The sequence below is a fragment of the Mauremys mutica genome, chromosome 11 (assembly GCF_020497125.1).
Source record: "Mauremys mutica isolate MM-2020 ecotype Southern chromosome 11, ASM2049712v1, whole genome shotgun sequence".
NCBI lineage: Eukaryota > Metazoa > Chordata > Testudines > Geoemydidae > Mauremys > Mauremys mutica.
Window position 1 is genome coordinate 50,514,062 of NC_059082.1, and position 18,267 is coordinate 50,532,328.

Consider the following 18,267-nt stretch of genomic DNA (forward strand, 5'->3'; position numbering starts at 1 on the left):
AGACAGGAGTTCTCTTTCCAGCTCTGCCACTGAGTCACTGCCTGTGAGCTTAGCCAAGTTACTTCACCTGCGTGCCTCCACTTCCTCATCTGAAAGCATGCCATCACTGGAAAAGTGCTTTGAGGTCTCATGAAAAGGTTATAGATGCCAAATAGGATTATTTAAATAAAGAGCCTACATGCCCTGGATCAATATAGAAAACAGAGCCTTGGGATCCATCCACAAAGCGTTTATTACAAAACAAACAATGTTTATTAGGCAGGATACAAACATTTAAACCCCCCTGATTTCTTTTCCCTTCACCGGGCTCAGTGTGTGTCAGTATGGCAACGCTCCCAGTTGCTAGGTAGTTGCAAACAGTGGTTGGGGCAGCCATCTGCCAAGCAGGGGTTTAGTCTTCACATTAGCTGGAGCTCATTAAGCTACAGCACTGGCTCAAAAGTCAGCTTTCTAAAAATCACTGTAAAAGCCCTAAAAACAATCCCTATCAAACCCCCAAGGAAATCTAGAACAGGTGTGTAATGAAGGACAGCAGGAGCTGGCTGCCCCAGAGCAGGGCCCTTCCAATAGGTTAAACCTCTCACAGTTTGTCAGTTTCTTGAGATCTGAAAAGCCACAAAGAACAACATAAATCAGGGGATGGAGCATGTGTCAGTGCTGTTGGCAGTGCCACCTGGAGCCAATTTACTTGGGTCTGACTCTAAGCTGAGACAAGGGCCAAGTCTCTACGTGAATTGGCTAGATTGTGCTAGGGCTGAACTTGGTTCAATACCTTGGTGGCTACCAACAAATTTTACAGCCTCCAAGATGGGAGAGACGTTTTAGCTAGCAGATTTAGGTGGACTTGACCAGCCACGTGCTGCCTGATCTAGCAGGAACACATTCTCTACCCACCTTAGATCCCAAGATGATGGACACCACAGAGAGACCTTAGACTAGCCATGGGCGCTTCTGAAGGTGGCAAGTTGTCAGAACTCAGCAAAACTAGGGCTACACCTATACCTCCAAGGAGGGAATAGAGTGAGTGTTCACTGCTCAGTCAGCGTCCCTGAGAAAGCGGAGCTCTAGGAGCCTGCTTCAAAGGACGAGCGTGGCATGAAGCTGGGCAGCTCTCTACCTAAAGGCTGTGCACATCTTCATTCCTCCTGCCCCCTACCCAGAAAGGGCTCTTACTCAACAGTCTGTCTGCGAGCCGCAGGGACACAGAGAGGCAAAGCCAATCTGACCAGGTTAGGCACATTTGGCATCAAAGAACAGTGCCACAAGTTCTGATGTTGCTCCAGCCTTTGGGAACAGCCAACCAGCTCCCTTGTACTGAGAAGTGATCCTCAGGACATCTTAACCCTTTCAGAACTGCTGAGTTCCCTGATGATGATAAATAAGAACAGTGTTAGGGAGAGAGACCCGAGGCCAGCATGTGAAGCTCCCCAGCTGTGAGGAAGCAGGGTGGGGCATCACTCTTCCTGACAGGAAGCCCTATTCCCTGCTGCCAACATTTTTCTTTGAACCCACATGCATGTTCTCCACAAGACCCACCACCCATTCTCAACACAACTGGAGATGGGAAGGAAACTGATCATAAAGAGGTGGGAGGGAGGGGCAGGGTGCTCAAGTGGGGAAGGAGGGCTGAGGAATGGAAAATGAGCACCCTCGGTGCTCTAAGGGTTAACAAGCCCCACTGGAGCAGTCAGAGTCCCTTTAGCCCTCCTAGATCTTCACACCCAGTGCAGAGAGAAGCCTCCTCCCTGCTTACCATGTTAGACTCACATGCGGAGGGGAAATCAGATAACAAGGCCGTGGTCACCACTGCCAGCTGAAGTACCATATTCCACTATTCCTGGGGCGGGGGCGTGACTGTGCTTCCCCCAACCTGCTACCCCCATAGGAAACGCCTTACCTAAGGCACCACCTTGAGGTCCACCGAGTCATAAGCTGAAGCTCTCTTCATCTCCAGCGGCTTCCCCAAGAGCTTTCGCAGTGCCTCGTAGTCTGGCTCCTCTTCAAAGGCCAAGGCCAGGGCTTGCTGCAGGTAGTTGTGCAGGGCATCTGCAAAGTGGTACAGACACTCACAGGAATGGCTGTGGTTCTCCAGAGCAGCAGCCCCAGCACTCACTCCCTGCGTTGCTAAGCCAGATGCTAAACAACTCCCTGGACAGCTCTCACGGTCAAGGCTACTAGTTCATGAGCAGAATGGCACTGCAGCAAAGGGTTTAGAATGACTATGGTCAGACACAGCCCGTCAGCTGAGACTGCATGGGAGACACAGGCCAGTTTCTACCTTCAGTGAACAATCAGCCCTCACACACAGCGACCCACTAGGTCCCGCAGCCACACTCAGTACAAGTCCATACCTGGAATCGGTTTTCGGCCGAAGCACAGTCGCAGAAGCCCGACCACGTCTGTTTTGTACCTACAGCGTTAAGCACACGGACAACGCCATTAAACAAGAAAGAAGGGACTGAACAAACTGCCCCCAGCGATGCGGACAGGTGAATGCGGTTCAAGATGACCAGCTCAGCTCACACCCTCCGGCCCATTTTGCCCACACAGTGATTTCAGGGTGGGTCCTGCTCCCACTGCGGTCAAGAGGAGTTTGGCCAGCTACTTCCATGGGAGGCAGCACTTACAGTCACAGATTTCAGACACCCCAAGATCTGCACCAGAGCTATTGAGTCCCCCATTAGTTCTGAACCCCCTTCCCTCACTGCTTTCCACCCAGGGCTCCCCAGAATGGTAGGCAGGGTCCCCAACCCCAGGGCTCACCTCTCTTTCTGCTCCATGACCTTGTGCACATCAGCCAGGTCATCAGTCCAGGGCAGGACGCCACACAGCCACTTCACCATGCAGTAGCCCAGAGACTGCAGGTCACTCCGGCGAGATGGTCCTGATGAGAGAGTGAGAGAAACCCAGCAGCTCAGGAAACACAGTGAGAAATGCAGAGTTTGGGAGTAATACCCAAAAAGGCATGGTTCAAGGGGGTCCCTCCCCCAAAGGGGACAGTATAGAACTGAGCTCTGGAAAGCATAAGGCTGAACAGCAGGAAACATTTCCTAGTAGAGTGGCCTAGTAGTTTGAGTCAGGATTCCTGGGTTCTTTTTCCAGCTCAGCCACCAATTCACTGCAACTTTGGGAGGGCCTCTTCACCAATTTGTGCCTCAGCTCTTCTTTGAGTGATGGTCCCAATTGTATTCCACTGAAGGTTACACATGCACAGCACACGCCTGGAGTCGCAGAATCTGAAGTAGTGTCTGTTGGTCCACACATGCGCCCTGACTCGCCTTATGCCTCTGTCTGAGGTGATAAAGGGTGGGGCGAACTGGCCAACCATGTCTCCAGTTCCTTCTCACTGCTGTGTGGTCCATGTCAGAACCTCCAATGTCCTCCTCTCTGATGAGCAGGTTGAGCACTTCATCTCCACAAGCATCTCATGGAGATGGCCATGAGACCACAATTGGACCCAGGCTGGGAAACCCCCCTGCCCTGTACATTGGCCTGACTCAGCAAGGAATGCACTCTGCCAAGCTTTACAGATACCCATTAAACCAGCACCCACTGTCTTGGATTTCCACTCCCCTCCATGGCTGGGTTACCACGACCTTGCATGGGATGGAAACATTCTCCCACCATGTCACGCTCCTGCCTGAGTCATGCGGCGACTGTGGAAGTAGCGGAGCAGCTGCATGGGAGGAGAGAGCAGCAGGTTGACCAGAGAGGAAGCTGTTACTAACAACTAATGGAAGAATAGTGAGGGGGAAGGAGACAGGCAGAGATGGCCAGGGAGGAGAGCTGTCACAGTCTCGCCAACCCGTCAGGGACTGTGGTCTCACCAGCTCCTCTGTGCCCATCCAGGCTCATGAACTCAATGGTGCCCTCGTGAGGAGTCCTGCTGCCTTCATGCTGAGCCACATGCTTTCCTCCCGGGCAGTATCGGAATGCAAAGCAGTAACCCGCCAGGGTGACCTAGGGGAGAGAGAGAGAAACTGTGAAATATCTTCCTGGGCGACCACGCAAGGGGAAGGAGGAGAGCACTGCTGCTCTGGGAGAACCAGGGAGCCCCTCATCTCCCAACGTCCCCTCTCCAGGTTATGTGATCCTCCCTCCTCCAAGAGATTCCACCCCTTCTCCCTACACCACCCCTTAAGATGCAGAGACTGATGGGAGCCCAAAATCATTTCCCTGGGGGGTGAACACATGGGGTATAGTGATTCTTGCAATCCCGCACACAGCACCTGCTATGGGGCTGCACTGACACAGGATGTAGCCAGGAATCAACCCCCCCACTCCATAAGAGAATACTCTGGCTAGGGCATTGCCCCACTTCTGCTACCTCTCTCTGCTCCTGCAGTTCTCATTTCCTACCTCTGTGAGGTCGTCTGGGTTCACATAGATGTTCTCTGCTGTGATGTCCCCATGCACATACTCGTTTCCATGGATGTACTCCAGGGAGTCTAGCTAGGGGCAGAACAAGAGATGTCAGACCCTCACACAGCCCTTTTGGCAGCTGGGAGACAAAGGAGCAGGCTAACTGCACAGCCTCTTCCACTCTGCTCTTCCCTGTTGGGAGGCACTTGAGAAATTCAGGGGGGCCCCATTCACTCTGTCTCTCAATTTCCTTGGGGTAGAACATTAACAGACCCACAAGTTCATCACCAATGGCCCCAGCCAGCCCCATGCCCTAGTACCATGTTACCCTATTCAGAGATCAGAGACTGGAGCCCTGCTCAGGCTGCTGTACCTGATCTTCAAAGGTGCTTAGCAAAAGTTGCTCTTTCCCATTGACTTCAGTGGGATTTGTGGGTGCTCAGTGCTTCAGAAAGTCTGGCCCTCAGGAAGTTACTCTAGTAAGTTTGACCGATTTCACTTAGCTCTTTTGTGCATGTGTTTAGAAAGTGATGATGTTTCCCCAACATTCCCCTGGAGGCCATGCACTAAGCAGCAGCTGCACATGAATCCATGACGCATTGGTCCCAATCCTGGCCTGCACTGGAACTAGCATCCTTGCAAAGGCCAGAGAGAATCCAGCTCTGAACAACCCCCAAAAGCATTGGCCTGCCACATACCACCCTAATGGCGATCTGAAAAACCGGTTTCTCCGTCAGTAGGTTTGTGCCATCGTCCAGGATTGACTGAACAGTTCGCCCTAATTCAGGGAACACCAGAAACCTGTGAGAGAGGAGAGAAGAGCACCTGACATGGGAGGGTCTCAAAGCTTATTTGGGTAGCTCATCTACCAATCTTGACCTGAATTGGTTTCCCTTTCTCTCTAGTTTAACAAAGGCACAGCTTCCCTTGTATTTGACAACAGAACCTGTTTGTGGAGGGGAAAGGGAGAGACACTGGCAGATCAGCATTCCCTCTGAAGTACTATTGACAGATTACCCGTTCCCCTCCACACACAGCCCACAGGCGAAGACAGTCAAGATGCCAGGCAAGGTAGAAGGGACAGCAGGAAGGAGGATTCCTGGGAAGAGGAGGTGGAAGAGAGAGAAGTCACTATGTGCACAGGGAGTGGAGAGTGTTCCAAGCCTTAGCAGCAACATGAAAGAAGATGCAAAAGCAAGAGTGGAAGAAGGGGATGAAGGAAGCGGCTGGGAGAGAGAATGGCAGGAAGCAGACAGCAGCAGGGTAGCACTCTGATGCAGGTCAGCACAGCAGGAGGGGAAGAGGACTTTACCTGCTACAGTCTGGAGAGATTAACTGGGAGGAGAGACAAGGAGGCCCAGGAAGCTGCAGTTACAGTAATCAGATGAGAGAGGGCCAATGCATAGACAGTGGGTCAGTAGCTGGGGGGAAACAGAAAAGGGTGATATTGTGAGGGAGAAGCGAGAGGCTGCAGCAAGAGTCTGGCAGTGGGGAGCGAGGAGATAAAGAGAATAGAGGATTCCTGGGCAGGAGGGAACTCCCCAGCTGTCCCTATCTGGCAGCTCACAGACCTGCCTTACCTGTAGTTACTCTCATGGAGTCCAAAGCCAATGCAATTTGGGATCCCCAGCAAGGGTACCGAGTGCATCCTCTTCCACTTATCCACTAGGAGGGAGACAATAGGACAGATTGGCACAGATTTGCCATGCTGCTGGCAAAGGAACTCTGCAAACAGTGAGGGCACCCACCCAGCGCCTTTCCTTCCCCCGCAGATACAGACCCTCTGCACCGGGCAATCGAGAGTTCAAGGCTCATCCTCTCACCTGAGCCGCCCCCATAAAAGCCAGCATAGCAGGCAACCAGACGTGATACTAAAAGCTCTGCGGGAATCAGTGGCAGGCAGCAAGAGTTACAGGAAGGGTTGGATGAGGGGAGGGAGACAGAGGTGTGGGGATGCCAGATCCAGGCCAGGGAAGTGGGAGAGTGTGGGATGCTACAGCCCTAGGTACTCTGAGAAGGGGAATGGCATGGAGACCTATGTCCCACATATAAGGGTGGTTGGAATCACAAAGGGGCAGGTTTGACCTGGATCCCTACTCCTTCTGCTGTCCAGGTCCCAGACTTCATGCCCTGACTGGAGTGCCCCAGGCTTAGCTAGCTGGACAGAGAGCAGCTCTACACAACCAAGGTTGATGGGACAGCCATGGGATGTGCTCTTGTCAACCCCAGAGGGGTCAGGGTGCAGAGTTAAACAGCTGTCAATGACACAGAGACAACCCTTCAGCAAGGGAACTCCTCTGAGTGCAGCTGGGAATGAGAAGGTGCTTCCCAACAGACACTCTGAGGTTTCCTGCTCCTGGGAGAGTCATTTCTAAACACTCTGGTTAGCACTCAACACTCTTTGAGGCACAGGTCAGCCAATTATTTGAGTCACCTGAGGGTACGTCTACACTACGGGATTATTCCGAATTTACATAAACCGGTTTAGCAAAACAGATTGTATAAAATCGAGTGCGCGCGGCCACACTAAACACATTAAATCGGTGGTGTGCGTCCACGGTCCGAGGCTAGCGTCGATTTCTGGAGCGTTGCACTGTGGGTAGCTATTCCGAAGCTATCCCATAGTTCCCGCAGCCTCCCCCGCCCCTTGGAATTTCCGGGTTGAGATCCCAGTGCCTGATGGGGCAAAAATCATTGTCGCGTGTGGTTCTGGGTAAATGTCATCAGTCACTCCTTCCTCTGGGAAAGCAACGGCAGACAAGCATTTCACGCCTTTTTTCCCTGGATTGCCCTGGCAGATGCCATAGCATGGCAATCATGGAGCCTGTTTTGCCTTTTGTGACTGTCACCGTATGTGTACTAGATGCCGCTGACAGAGGCGATTCAGCAGCGCTACACAGCAGCATGCTTTTGCTTTTGCATGACAGCAGAGATGGTTACCAGCCATACTGTACCATCTACCATACCATAAATTGGTAATAAGATGATCATGGCTACCTTCCTGGGCTACCGTAGCATTGTCCCCCCACTTGTGTGATGAAGTAATAAAGAATGCAGGAATAAGACACAGTGACTTGTTAGTGAGAAATGAGTGGAAGGCAGCCTCCAGCTGCTATGATAGTCCAGACAGGACATTAAGCAGTGTGGAGGAGAGGAGCCCAGCATCCCGCTGCTAGTCCAGGGGCAATTGAATCTTTTCTTTACACATGAAGGGTGGAGGCTGATGGAGCTCAGCCCCCTGTTGCTATGATGAAGATGGTTACCAGCCATACTGCACCATCTACCAGGAAAAATTAGGAGCAGGCGCCCTTGATCGACCTCACTGATGCTAGTCGGCATGGTTACCAGTCCTTTTGCACTGCCCCATGTGCCAATAGGCTCATGATGACGATGGATATCAGCCATATTGTACCATCAGCCACCCATGGCGGGGAGGGAGCAAGGATGTTGGTGTCGAGTGCTGCAGCATCGCGTCTATCTGCAGCATTCAGTAAAGATAGGGTGACATGTAAAAGAGTCAAGAGAGGATTGTTTTCCCTTTCACTTCTGGGGGTGGGTGGGGGGGTGCGTAAATTGCCAAGCTATGCCCTGACCCACCGCGGACACTATGTTTGACCCTAGAAGCATTTGGAGCTCAGCCAAGAATGCAAATGCTTTTCGGAGACTGCAGGAACTGTGGGATAGCTTGAGTCCTCCAGTCCATGAGCGTCCATTTGATTCTTTGGCTCTCCGTTACGCTTGTCACGCAGCAGTGCGCTGAGTCCCTGCTATGGCGTCTGTCTGGAGATTTTTTAAAAATGATTTTGAATTTCGTCTTCTGTAACGGAGCGCTGATAGAACAGATTTGCCTGCCCTTACAGCAATCACATCCGCATGGTCCATGCTGGAGCTCTTTCTTTATTTTGATTTTTAACTGCATCGCCACCCATGCTGATCGGAGCTCCACGCTGGGCAAACAGGAAATATTCATAAGTTCGCGGGGCTTTTCCTGTCTACCTGGCCACTGCATCCGAGTTCAGATTGCTGTCCAGAGCGGTCAGTGGTGCACTGTGGGATACCACCCGGAGGCCAATACCGTCGATCTGCGGCCACACTAACCCTAATCCGATATGGTAATTCCGATACTAGCGCTACTCCTCTCGTTAGGGAGGAGTACAGAAATCGATTTAAAGAGACCTTTATATCGATATAAAGGGCCTCTCAGTGTGGACGGGTGTGGCGTTAAATCGGTTTTACGCTCCTAAAACCGGTTTAAACGCTTAGTGTAGACCAGGCCTGAGTCTAGACTTTGGAGTGTCTCCTAGCAGATGCACAGGGAGGACATGCAGGTTGGGAACCCAACCATCCAGGAATGGCACTTACCTGTGATTTTCTTTGCTGCTCGCTGCAGGAAGATCTGCTCATTGTAGATCCTGCCATCTTTGGCGTCCTGAGGGTTGGGAGGAGAGAGAGATGAAGCTGCACTGTTTTACATTCAGCAATGTGCTGCATCAGTATCACCACCACGTCCACTTACTAGGGAGCGTGCGAGTGTAAGAATCCTGCCCTAGCCCTTCTCACCTATGGATCTCACATTGCTGGACTGAGGGGTCTAAGGAGAGGGGGAGTCATCCAGCAGGTCAGTGGCAGAGCTACGAACAGAACATGGTCTCCTGCCTCTCAGTCCAGTGCCCCATCTACTGAACCACACCACCTCCCACTATCAATATAGCACAGCTAACCCAAGCATGGGAAGGTCTCAGGACAGACAGCTCAAGTGCTACTGCTCAGTACTCTCTGCAGGTACCTAAGTGCCCCAGAGAATGAAGACAGCCCTCTAAACTGGTCAGAACTGTGTGATCCTGCAGCTCTTTCTGGGGTAGGAGCCTTCCAATGGAGGAGCTTACTAAAGTTTGGTTTTATGAGTTTCCTCAGGCCACTCAGGGCTGGTGGAAGGAGCCAGGTGACAGCCTTGAAGGTGAAACTATTTGTCCACAGCAGGGGCATGGCCATATCAGATAACATGGGAATTCTAATAACAGGGGCTGCACTGAACCCCTAAAGGCCACTCCCCCTGTAGTTCAGCCTGCCAAGAAGTACCAGAAATCTGGCAACAAAGCTTGTTCTCATGCCACTTCCTGCCCCTGAGAAGCTGTAGCCAAATGTCTGGGTGCTGTACTGAGCCCCAAACCCTTTGGGGTTCCCAGAACGCCTTCTTACACACCAGAATGTGTCTGTCCACACGCATTTGGTATTGCTCTTTTGTCACTGCAGTTCCCTAATGGCCTGAATGTATTATCCAGAAGCTGCAGGATGCCACATGCTAACTTAGGAGAGACATCACAGAGTGGGAGAGATGACAATTTTAGATCCACTGGCCCAGTTTGGGCGGGGCTAATGATATCAGTGTGGCCAGTAGTGCTGTAAATCGGCAGCTGGCGCAGATTAACAAACTGCAGAATTCTTTCAGTACTTCCTGACCAAGAGTATTTTGGCTGGTGGAACATGTACAGAATCTATCCTGCTTTCTAAACCCTCAACACCCACCACTGGGACCTTGTGTCCATGAACAAAACCAGTGTCCTACCATATCCCATAATCCTTTGCCACTGCAAAGGGAGGGATTTGGGCCATAGAAACAATGCAGTGTCAGGGCAGATGGGGTGGGTGGTGCTGGCCTGGGATGGGACTGCTGAATGGGAGAGTTGGTACTGCTCTACAGTACTGTCAACAAACACAGATTAAGATTTCCTGGCAATCTTTGTGGTGTTAAACATTTCTGGTTAACCCTTTGTTGGAGAAGGCTCCCTAGTAATGTTTTCCTCTGCACCTTTTAACTGGTTCTTCCCTGGCACAGTTCCAGTGACACTATTCCAATGACTATAAAAGTGGGCACATTCTTCCTAAAACCATCCCTGGGTTTTGCCAATGACAATTTTTAAATCCCATTATGCAGATGAGCCAAGGCAGACACAGGACAGTGACCTGGATACCACTCTGGCTCATGCATTGTCAAGAACAGTCAGTGAAATTTCAATTTATGATTAGGAATGATGCCAGTTCTGGAGAGCCCGGCTGGACTGGCAGATGCCTGGGGAGCTGACACAGGGTAACAAATATAGATCAGTCAGCATTTGACTTTATAAACTCATTCTGGCATTAAAGAAAGGTGACAGCTCAGAAGAGCGCAATGTTAGATCTACAGTCAATTTCCAGACTAAAGAGTGTTCAGTAGTTCTGGGGACAAAAAACAACACAAAACATACATACACCAGGGTTTTAAATAACACTTTCTAGAGTTTTGTTGTTGTTAACCTTTACAAAACAGGCTTAAAGAAGATCCTATGACATACTAAATTTATAAACAAAGGGGACAAAGTCTACCCTCATTTACAACCAGGAAATCAACAGGACTGCAGAGGTGTATCGGAGGGTAGAATTTAGCTTTGTAATCTACAGGGCAGCCCCTTTGGGGTGGCTTTTTTAAATCCTTAGATCTGTTTTCCTTATAGCTTTGCTCACTACTGTTTATTAAGGGCCTCCTGATCCAGCTTCCATTGAAGTCTAAGCAAGATGCCCATGGGAGTTGTACTAGGTCTTTAACCTAGGCGGTTTATTTCCTCATTTCTCTGACTAACTTCACCTGCAACAACAAAGACGATGATGCTAATTAACACTGTGAAATCTTATGGAGAATAAGACTAGAGGGAACCATTATAATCATCTGAGCTTCTGCATTCTACCACTCCTTTTGCCATGATACCAGCAGTGCTGGTAGGTCAGACCAAAGGGCCCCATACACAGAACAGACCAGAACTCACAAGTTTGAGAAAGTATCTTTGCTTTTGAGGGCAGGCTCCAGATGCTGATTGTGCTGTGGAAGGATGGAACAAATGAGGTTACAGGTGCATGGGACAGAAGTACTTGGAATTCTAGCTGCTCAGAAACTAGCGCAAGAATGGCTTGATTCTCAGTTATCCTCTGCCTCCCTCACCTTGGGACTGTGAAAATACCATCTGTGGAGGCCTCTTTGCAAGTGGCTGCATGACAATTCCCACCTTGCTTCAGAGTTATAGGACCTTTGTCTCAACTCTCTCCAGACACTGCCAAAGCAACAGGCACTGGAGCACCTAGGCGTGGGTGTAGTATCAAGAGACTCTGCTCTTTAAACGTGGTATGTAAATAAAATGATTCATCAGTACCAGGAGAGAGATGTGCCATGGGCTTCTGACAAAACACAAATATAGAAAACTGTGTAAGATCCTAAGCCAATGAGAGAGCTGCCGAGGGTGCATGTTATCCTCTCCTATGGACAGGAGATGGATCAATGGCTTTCAACCCTTCAATGCTGTCCCTTTCCACATAAGCGAAGAATGGAACAGCTATGGCCTCCTTCAAGGCTCAGAACTTGTTGTTTCCACTTGTGTGTGACATGGGGTGGAAGAGGGATGCTCAAAAATGGAGAGAAGATTTAATAGTCTAACCCTCAGATTTTAAATACTACCCAGACATATGCTGGGTAGAACTTTGGATGCATTTCCAGCATCCTTTGCAGAGGGCATCTCTTTGGAAGACCTGCTGCAGACAGAGCAAAGGATTCTTGCTGCACTGTACATGGCAATCAGGGAGTCTGCTAAGCAGAAAGAGTCAGAGGAGGCAGGATCAGGATGAAGAAGGGCAGTTAAATCCCTTATTTACCTAAGATGCAAATTCACCTGTGATTAGCTCTGTCTGCAAACTGGGAAGTGTCAGCAAGAGGCTTCAATTATCTCTTTCAAAAAGCAGTTCCCCCTCTCTCCACATCCCCCGAGGGAACCTCCCCAGTGGGCTGAGCTTTCAGCATGCCACAAGAAGAGAGGAAGGGAGGGATACTCTTCCTCTACTCCCCACCCCCCATCATCATCATCCTCCCTCAGACCGCATCCCAGGATGAGACTGCACAGCACCTTCATACATCAGCCCACACACGCTCTGGTTCAGAAGCTTCCCCAGTTTCCACTGCTTGCTGTTCTGGTCGGTCAGGATCTTGCCCTCTGGGAGAGGTGCCACGGAGGTGGACTTGAGCCGCCGGGGAGATCGGGAACTGAACTTTGCTTTGGAGAAGAGACAAAAGCAGAGCTCTAATCAGATAACAGGACACTACAGACAGAGTGAGTCTGGCTGCTCTCCAGCACACCACAGCTCAGATTCCAACCAGAGACATTGTGATAATACCACCCCAGCCTGATACAGCTCCTCATCTCACTCCCAGACACTTCACGCTGCTCCCTCAGTGAGGCCCTGGGTTTCACGTATTCTCCTTCCAGCAGTGGACAATCAAACATCTCTTGTAACCCATCCATACCACCCTGTACCTCAGCCAGGAGGTAGGGAAGGGAAGGGACAGGATGGCAGGATGACACAAGGGCTGAACAAGCCACCTCTGTAGTGCTCCAGCGCTACCCTAAGTGTCATGAAGTATCTATCTGCCCCACCCCTACATGAGCACAGCAGTGCTGAGGAACACCCCTGCTCTCACCCTTCGATGCCACCTTGGTACTTGGGGAAGCAGCCTGTGGGCTCCGAACCTCCTCTTCAGTCGAAGTGGAAGCTGGTATTTTCTCAGAAGATATCCACTCCACTGTCTTTCTTGTTTCTGGAACTGGCTCATTCTGCCTCAGGGCTGAACGATTAAAGAAACAAACCCGCACAATGCCGTCCACGTTATTCCAAAGACTGTCAATCATAACACTCTGCACTTACAGCACCTTCCATTCACGGGGCTCAAAGCCCTTTATGGTGAAACACCTCACACCCACACCCCTCCCGCACCACAGAGCAGGTCGGTACTGTTAGCCCCATTTTACAGATGGAGAAACTGAGGCACAGAGAAAGTCACATAGTGAGCCTGTGGCAGAGCTGGTTCAGAACCCAGGAGTCCTGGGACTCTACTCCTCAGGTCAGATTGCATTCACTCCCCTCTACAGCACTGCCATCAAAGGCAACAATTTTGCACACCCTAAAGCAGGCAATAAGAGGATCTATTCAGACAGACGTGTACTTGGTATGCCAATGCTCCACAACTGCTTGTAATCAGGGGGCTTTGGCTAATCTGGAATCTCTATCCAATGAGGCTGCTGTTTAACCCAATCTTACCTACCTTTCAGAGAGGACAGAGACGCATCTGGAGTGAGTTGCATTGGTTCCTCATTATCTTCTTTAGGCAGCTTATTCCCACAGACAGGGCAGAAATGAAATGCCGTCTCTACCTTTTGGCCACATTGCGGGCAAAAGTTGATCATTCTGAAAAACAAACCAAGGCAAAGCAGGGAAGGGTGTCAGAGCTGAAGCGAGAAGTCAACTTTTCAAAGTTTTTTCTGGTGTTTTGGTGGCTGCGTCTCTGGAGAAAGGGGTTTACTAAGAGGAGACGTCCATTCACCTACCATCAGAGGCTCTCAGCTTGCATATTATTGTAAGAGCAAACGTGTAATTAACTAAGCTGCAAAGATCAGGAAAATGAGGCACACAGAGATGAAATTATTTAAAGACCACACAGTGAATCAGTTGCACAGAGATGACAGGGAGGTATAACTCCATGGTTTGAGCATTAGCCTGCTAAACCCAGAGTTGTGAGTTCAATCCTTGAGGGGGCCATTGACAAATCTGGGGCAAAAATCTGTCTGGGGATTGGCCCTGTTTGAGCAGGGGGTTGGGCTAGATGACCATCTGAGGTCTCTTCCAACCCTGATATTCTGTGAACCCAGGAGTCCTCATTCCAGCCCCTAGATAATGCTGCAAGCGGAGTCTCCAAACTAGCAGTGGGGAAAGCATCTGCCATTATCAACCTCAACAGTAAGTGAGACAGTTTCTGAACCATCTGGGGTGGCCGGAGTCTCAATACAGCTGTGTTTGCTAGGACCTAGCATGCACTCTGCCTTTCTGCCCCTCTCCTGTCCATCTGGGCAATGCATAAATGGTCACTAAAGTTCCTAAAGGTAGCAGATCATTTGCTAACTGAATCTTTCTTTTCCTACTGCAGGGAAATTCCTTAGTGTGTGTGAACGCTGGGGAATAGGAGGGCGCTGGGAACGGGCAGGGCTCCCAGTATGGTATTTGTGGAGAAGTCACAGCGAGACCCTGGGTCCCATGATGAATTGCCAGGATTACAGCAGCACTGCTACAGAGCAGGGAGTAGCGGAGGATGGTGAAGAGGTTAGGTCCATGCCAACACCCTCAAGTGACAACAGGGCTGCAAAACCAAGTCTTACACTGGGCCTTTCATCTGCCAGGGCTGGATCTACAGATAAACCCAAAGCAGTGCCATAAACACTGCAGCCCCATTACCTAGGCAGCCCCCGCTGGGTTCCTGCCCAGTCCCACAGCCCCCATCACCTGGAGGCACTCCTGCCCTGGAGACCCTGTCCAGCACCAGATTACCCTGTAGCCCCCATCCAACATGGGTCTAGCTCTGCATCTCCTGTCACCCAGAGCCACCTGCTGCCTGGTCCCTGTCACTGAACTGCTCTCTGGTGCCCCTGCCCAGCACTCCCACCACCCTGGGCTCCTACCTAGCTCTGTAGCCCCAAGACCCTGACATACCAGAACCCTGGATGGCTCCCATCACCCCGGGGTTCCCCCTGTCCCACAACCCCATCAGACACCTACCCATCCCACCCCAGCCCCAAGCACCTGCCCAGTGCCTTGAGGGGGCCACTTAGGGATCTGGGGCAAAAATTGGTCCTGCTAGTGAAGGCAGGGGGCTGGACTCGATGACCTTCCAGTTCTAGGAGATTGGTATATCTCCAATTATTACCTTTATTACCAGACCCCCCATTCCCCTTGGTGCCCTCATCCCACCCCAGCCCCAAATAGCTGCCCAGACCCCCCCCCCCATTCCCCTTGGTGCCCTCATCCCACCCCAGCCCCAAATAGCTGCCCAGACCCCCCCCCCCCCATTCCCCTTGGTGCCCTCATCCCACCCCAGCCCCAAATAGCTGCCCAGACACCCCCCCCATTCCCCTTGGTGCCGTCATCCCACCCCAGCCCCAAATAGCTGCCCCGACCCCCCCCCATTCCCCTTGGTGCCCTCATCCCACCCCAGCCCCAAATAGCTGCCCAGACCCCCCCCCCATTCCCTTTGGTGCCCTCATCCCACCCCAGCCCCAGACAGCTGCCGGGCCCCCCATCCCCAGGCTTCCCCACGTCCCGCCCCAGGCACCTGCCCGACCCCGCGGCCTAGGAGCGGGTCTGGGGCCCTACCCGTGCGCTGCCCCGTCCCGGGCCGCGCAGCTCGCCTGTCGCCTGGGCCGCCGCGGCCTGGACACACCGCGCGGGGCCGCTGCAGCCGGGCTGGGGCGGGCCGCGGGGATCGCTCGGCGCCCGGCGCCCGCCCGCTCTGCCAGCAGCGGCAACCTCCTGCCGCCTCGGCCGCGTCTCCCCATGGCCGCCGCTGCGCCGCTCCGCCCCGCTCCTCCTCCCGCGGGAGCGCCCGCTCCCACCCGCCGCCTCCGCCTGCACCTCTGACCCCAGCGGCGTCCCGGGCTCAGCTCCAGCGCGGGCGGCCTGGCTGCCGAGGGGGGGGGGGTCTCACGCCTTTGCCCTACAAGCTGAAGCTCTGCGCCTCCTGTTCGTGGGGAAGGGGGGACGTGACCCGCGTGTACCTCAAGGGTCAGGCACCGGAGGGCAAGTGACAAGACCCCAACTGCCCTGATTTGTAAGCAAGTCTCGTGAGTTTGGAGACTTGCCCTCCGGTTTGTAGGGCTTGGAGCGGGCAGTGCTGCAGCTTGTTTCACACATAGGAAACCCACGGCGGACAGTCACTTCTCTATTCTTCCTCTCCTACGTCATTTCAGGAAGTGTCTTTACCTAGCTCTGGTGTTCTGTTTGCAGAATAGTTGGCCAGTTAGAAGAGGCCGAGTAAATAATTACTGACAAAAACTAGAAATATCTACACTACTTCAACGTTAGATTCCAGGTAGATGTTTGGCAGGTAGGAATATTCTGTTTGGAAATAATCACATTAGGTACTTTGGGCCAGTTTCTGTTTCACACTGGCACCTCATTGATTTGACCTTTGGTTTAAGCTCTTAATTTATCCAAGATTTTTTCCAAATGTGATGCACTGGGTAGCCATCAGAAAAAAAATCAATATGTGCAGGTACTTGCAGATCTCACACCTGTAGAAAAATAAATAGATTTCTTCATGTACACATGCAGTTAAAATGCACAGGTAAAGCAGAGACACAGGTAAAGTCAGTGGCACTGCTATGGGTACCCGCATGGCCCCACAGCATGCCAACATTTTTATGGCTGACTTAGAACAACGCTTCCTTAGCCTTATCCCCTAACACTCCTACTCTACTTGCACTACATTGGTGACATCATCATCTGGACCCATGGAAAAGAAGCCCTTGAGGAATTCCACCAGGATTTCAACAATTTCCATCCCACCATCGATTTGAGAGAGTGCAGAAAGATGCAAAAATTATTGGAGGGCTGAAGAAATTGCCCTGCAGTGAGATTCTTAAAGAGCCTAATTGTAGTGAAACATGCTGTGCTGGCAAACCACACACGTGTTTATTACATTTACTCCTGGCTTAAGGTAAAGCAATGCTCAGGTTATTGATTAAGCACAGACTAGGCAATAGTGCACGTAGCCCCTCCAATAGCTCACGTAGCCCCTTCACCAATTATGATATATTGCACAAAGGGAGATGGCTATGGGTGAACCAATCAATATGTTACAAGTAACTATGATCTCATGCTCTTTGTTCTAATTACTAATAAAAACCCAGCTCAAGAGAGCTCGGGACGCCTGCTTAACAAACCTCTTGACTCCGCGTCTCCTTGATCCCAACATCTGGTGACCCCGACGTGATACACCGGATCCCGAGGACCCCTGCTCATCCGACTGGAATAGTCTAGGTGCACCCGCTGGAAACAGCCACTCGTGAGTATGGGGAGCGATTTATCAGTGCCACAAAAGGCTCATGCTAAGGAATTATTTAAGCTCATTGAGGGGAGCGGTTGCCCAGCGGTTACGCTGCGGCATGTAGAGGATTTTGTTAAGGAAATAGAATGCCAATGCCCCTGGTATCCCGAAGAGGGGTCCCTGCAGCAAGCAGATTGGCAAAAGATAGGAACACAGCTCTTTGAGACACCGAGAGCAGCAGTACAGCACCTGCTCATGTGGCAGCGCTGTACTGAGGCAGTGGGAAAACTGGGGCCACAGGCGTCTCTCACTGCCGCCCCGCTTCTCGCGCTGACAACACCGCCTCCGTACCCGCGGGTGCTACCACCAGCGCCTGCGGTGTCAGATACGGGGCAGCGGCCCTCGGATCCCTCCGTTAATAAAGGAACTGATCAGCCTTGTTTCCGGGGGAATCGTGGGGGCTGCGTCCGGGCGGCGGTTGCGTTGGCGCGTGAGACGGGGGAATTGAATTTGGAGGAAGAACATCAGTGGGAGGGAGAGTTGCCCATGCTAATGCCTATAGCGGCAGGAGTCGATGCACAGGGCAATGCCGCCAGAGAGTGGACGGCGCTACCGTATACAGTACTGAGGGAGGTGAGAAAAGCTATCACAGAGACAGGCATCAGGTCTAATTTCGTGGCAGGCATCTTAGAAGGAATTGGAAATGGCTACACGATGGCTCCACAAGATTGGAAAGACTTATTTCGTATGGTGCTGACCCCTGCCCAGTATATGGTGTGGGACAGTGAGTTCAGGTTAGCTGCTGTAGGATACTCAACCCCAGCTGCCACGCCTGACCAGATTTATGGAGCAGGCCAATTTAGCACTATAGAGGGACAGTTGGAGTTAGACCCAGATACATATATTCGTACTAAACTTAGTGTTATGAGAGCTTTCAGAAGGGTTCCCGTAAGTGGGAAACCGACTAGGTCTTTCACAGCCACCCGGCAGCAGCCTGCAGAGCCGTATCCGCAGTT

General features: G+C 51.6%; 1 protein-coding gene across 4 annotated transcripts; it reads right to left on the reverse strand.

Moving 5' to 3' along the window:
• Positions 1-214: 214 nt before the first annotated feature.
• Positions 215-16,126, reverse strand: VRK3 (VRK serine/threonine kinase 3). 4 transcript variants are annotated; one of them, XM_044981002.1, is made up of 14 exons: positions 15,981-16,126; positions 13,481-13,623; positions 12,860-13,003; positions 12,288-12,434; positions 11,163-11,215; positions 8,725-8,791; positions 5,943-6,027; positions 5,061-5,163; positions 4,360-4,452; positions 3,828-3,960; positions 2,764-2,884; positions 2,352-2,410; positions 1,898-2,046; positions 215-605 (listed from the first exon to the last, which is right to left on the reverse strand). In XM_044981002.1, exons 2-13 carry the CDS (start codon positions 13,620-13,622, stop codon positions 1,898-1,900), a joined length of 1,296 nt encoding a protein of 431 aa, XP_044836937.1. In that variant the 5' UTR covers position 13,623; positions 15,981-16,126; the 3' UTR covers positions 215-605. The 4 variants fall into 4 exon arrangements, with proteins under 4 accessions (XP_044836937.1, XP_044836938.1, XP_044836935.1 ...); XM_044981003.1 differs by lacking the exon at positions 15,981-16,126 and adding an exon at positions 15,838-15,922; XM_044981000.1 differs by lacking the exon at positions 15,981-16,126 and adding an exon at positions 15,580-15,789.
• Between the last annotated feature and the right edge of the window lie 2,141 nt (positions 16,127-18,267).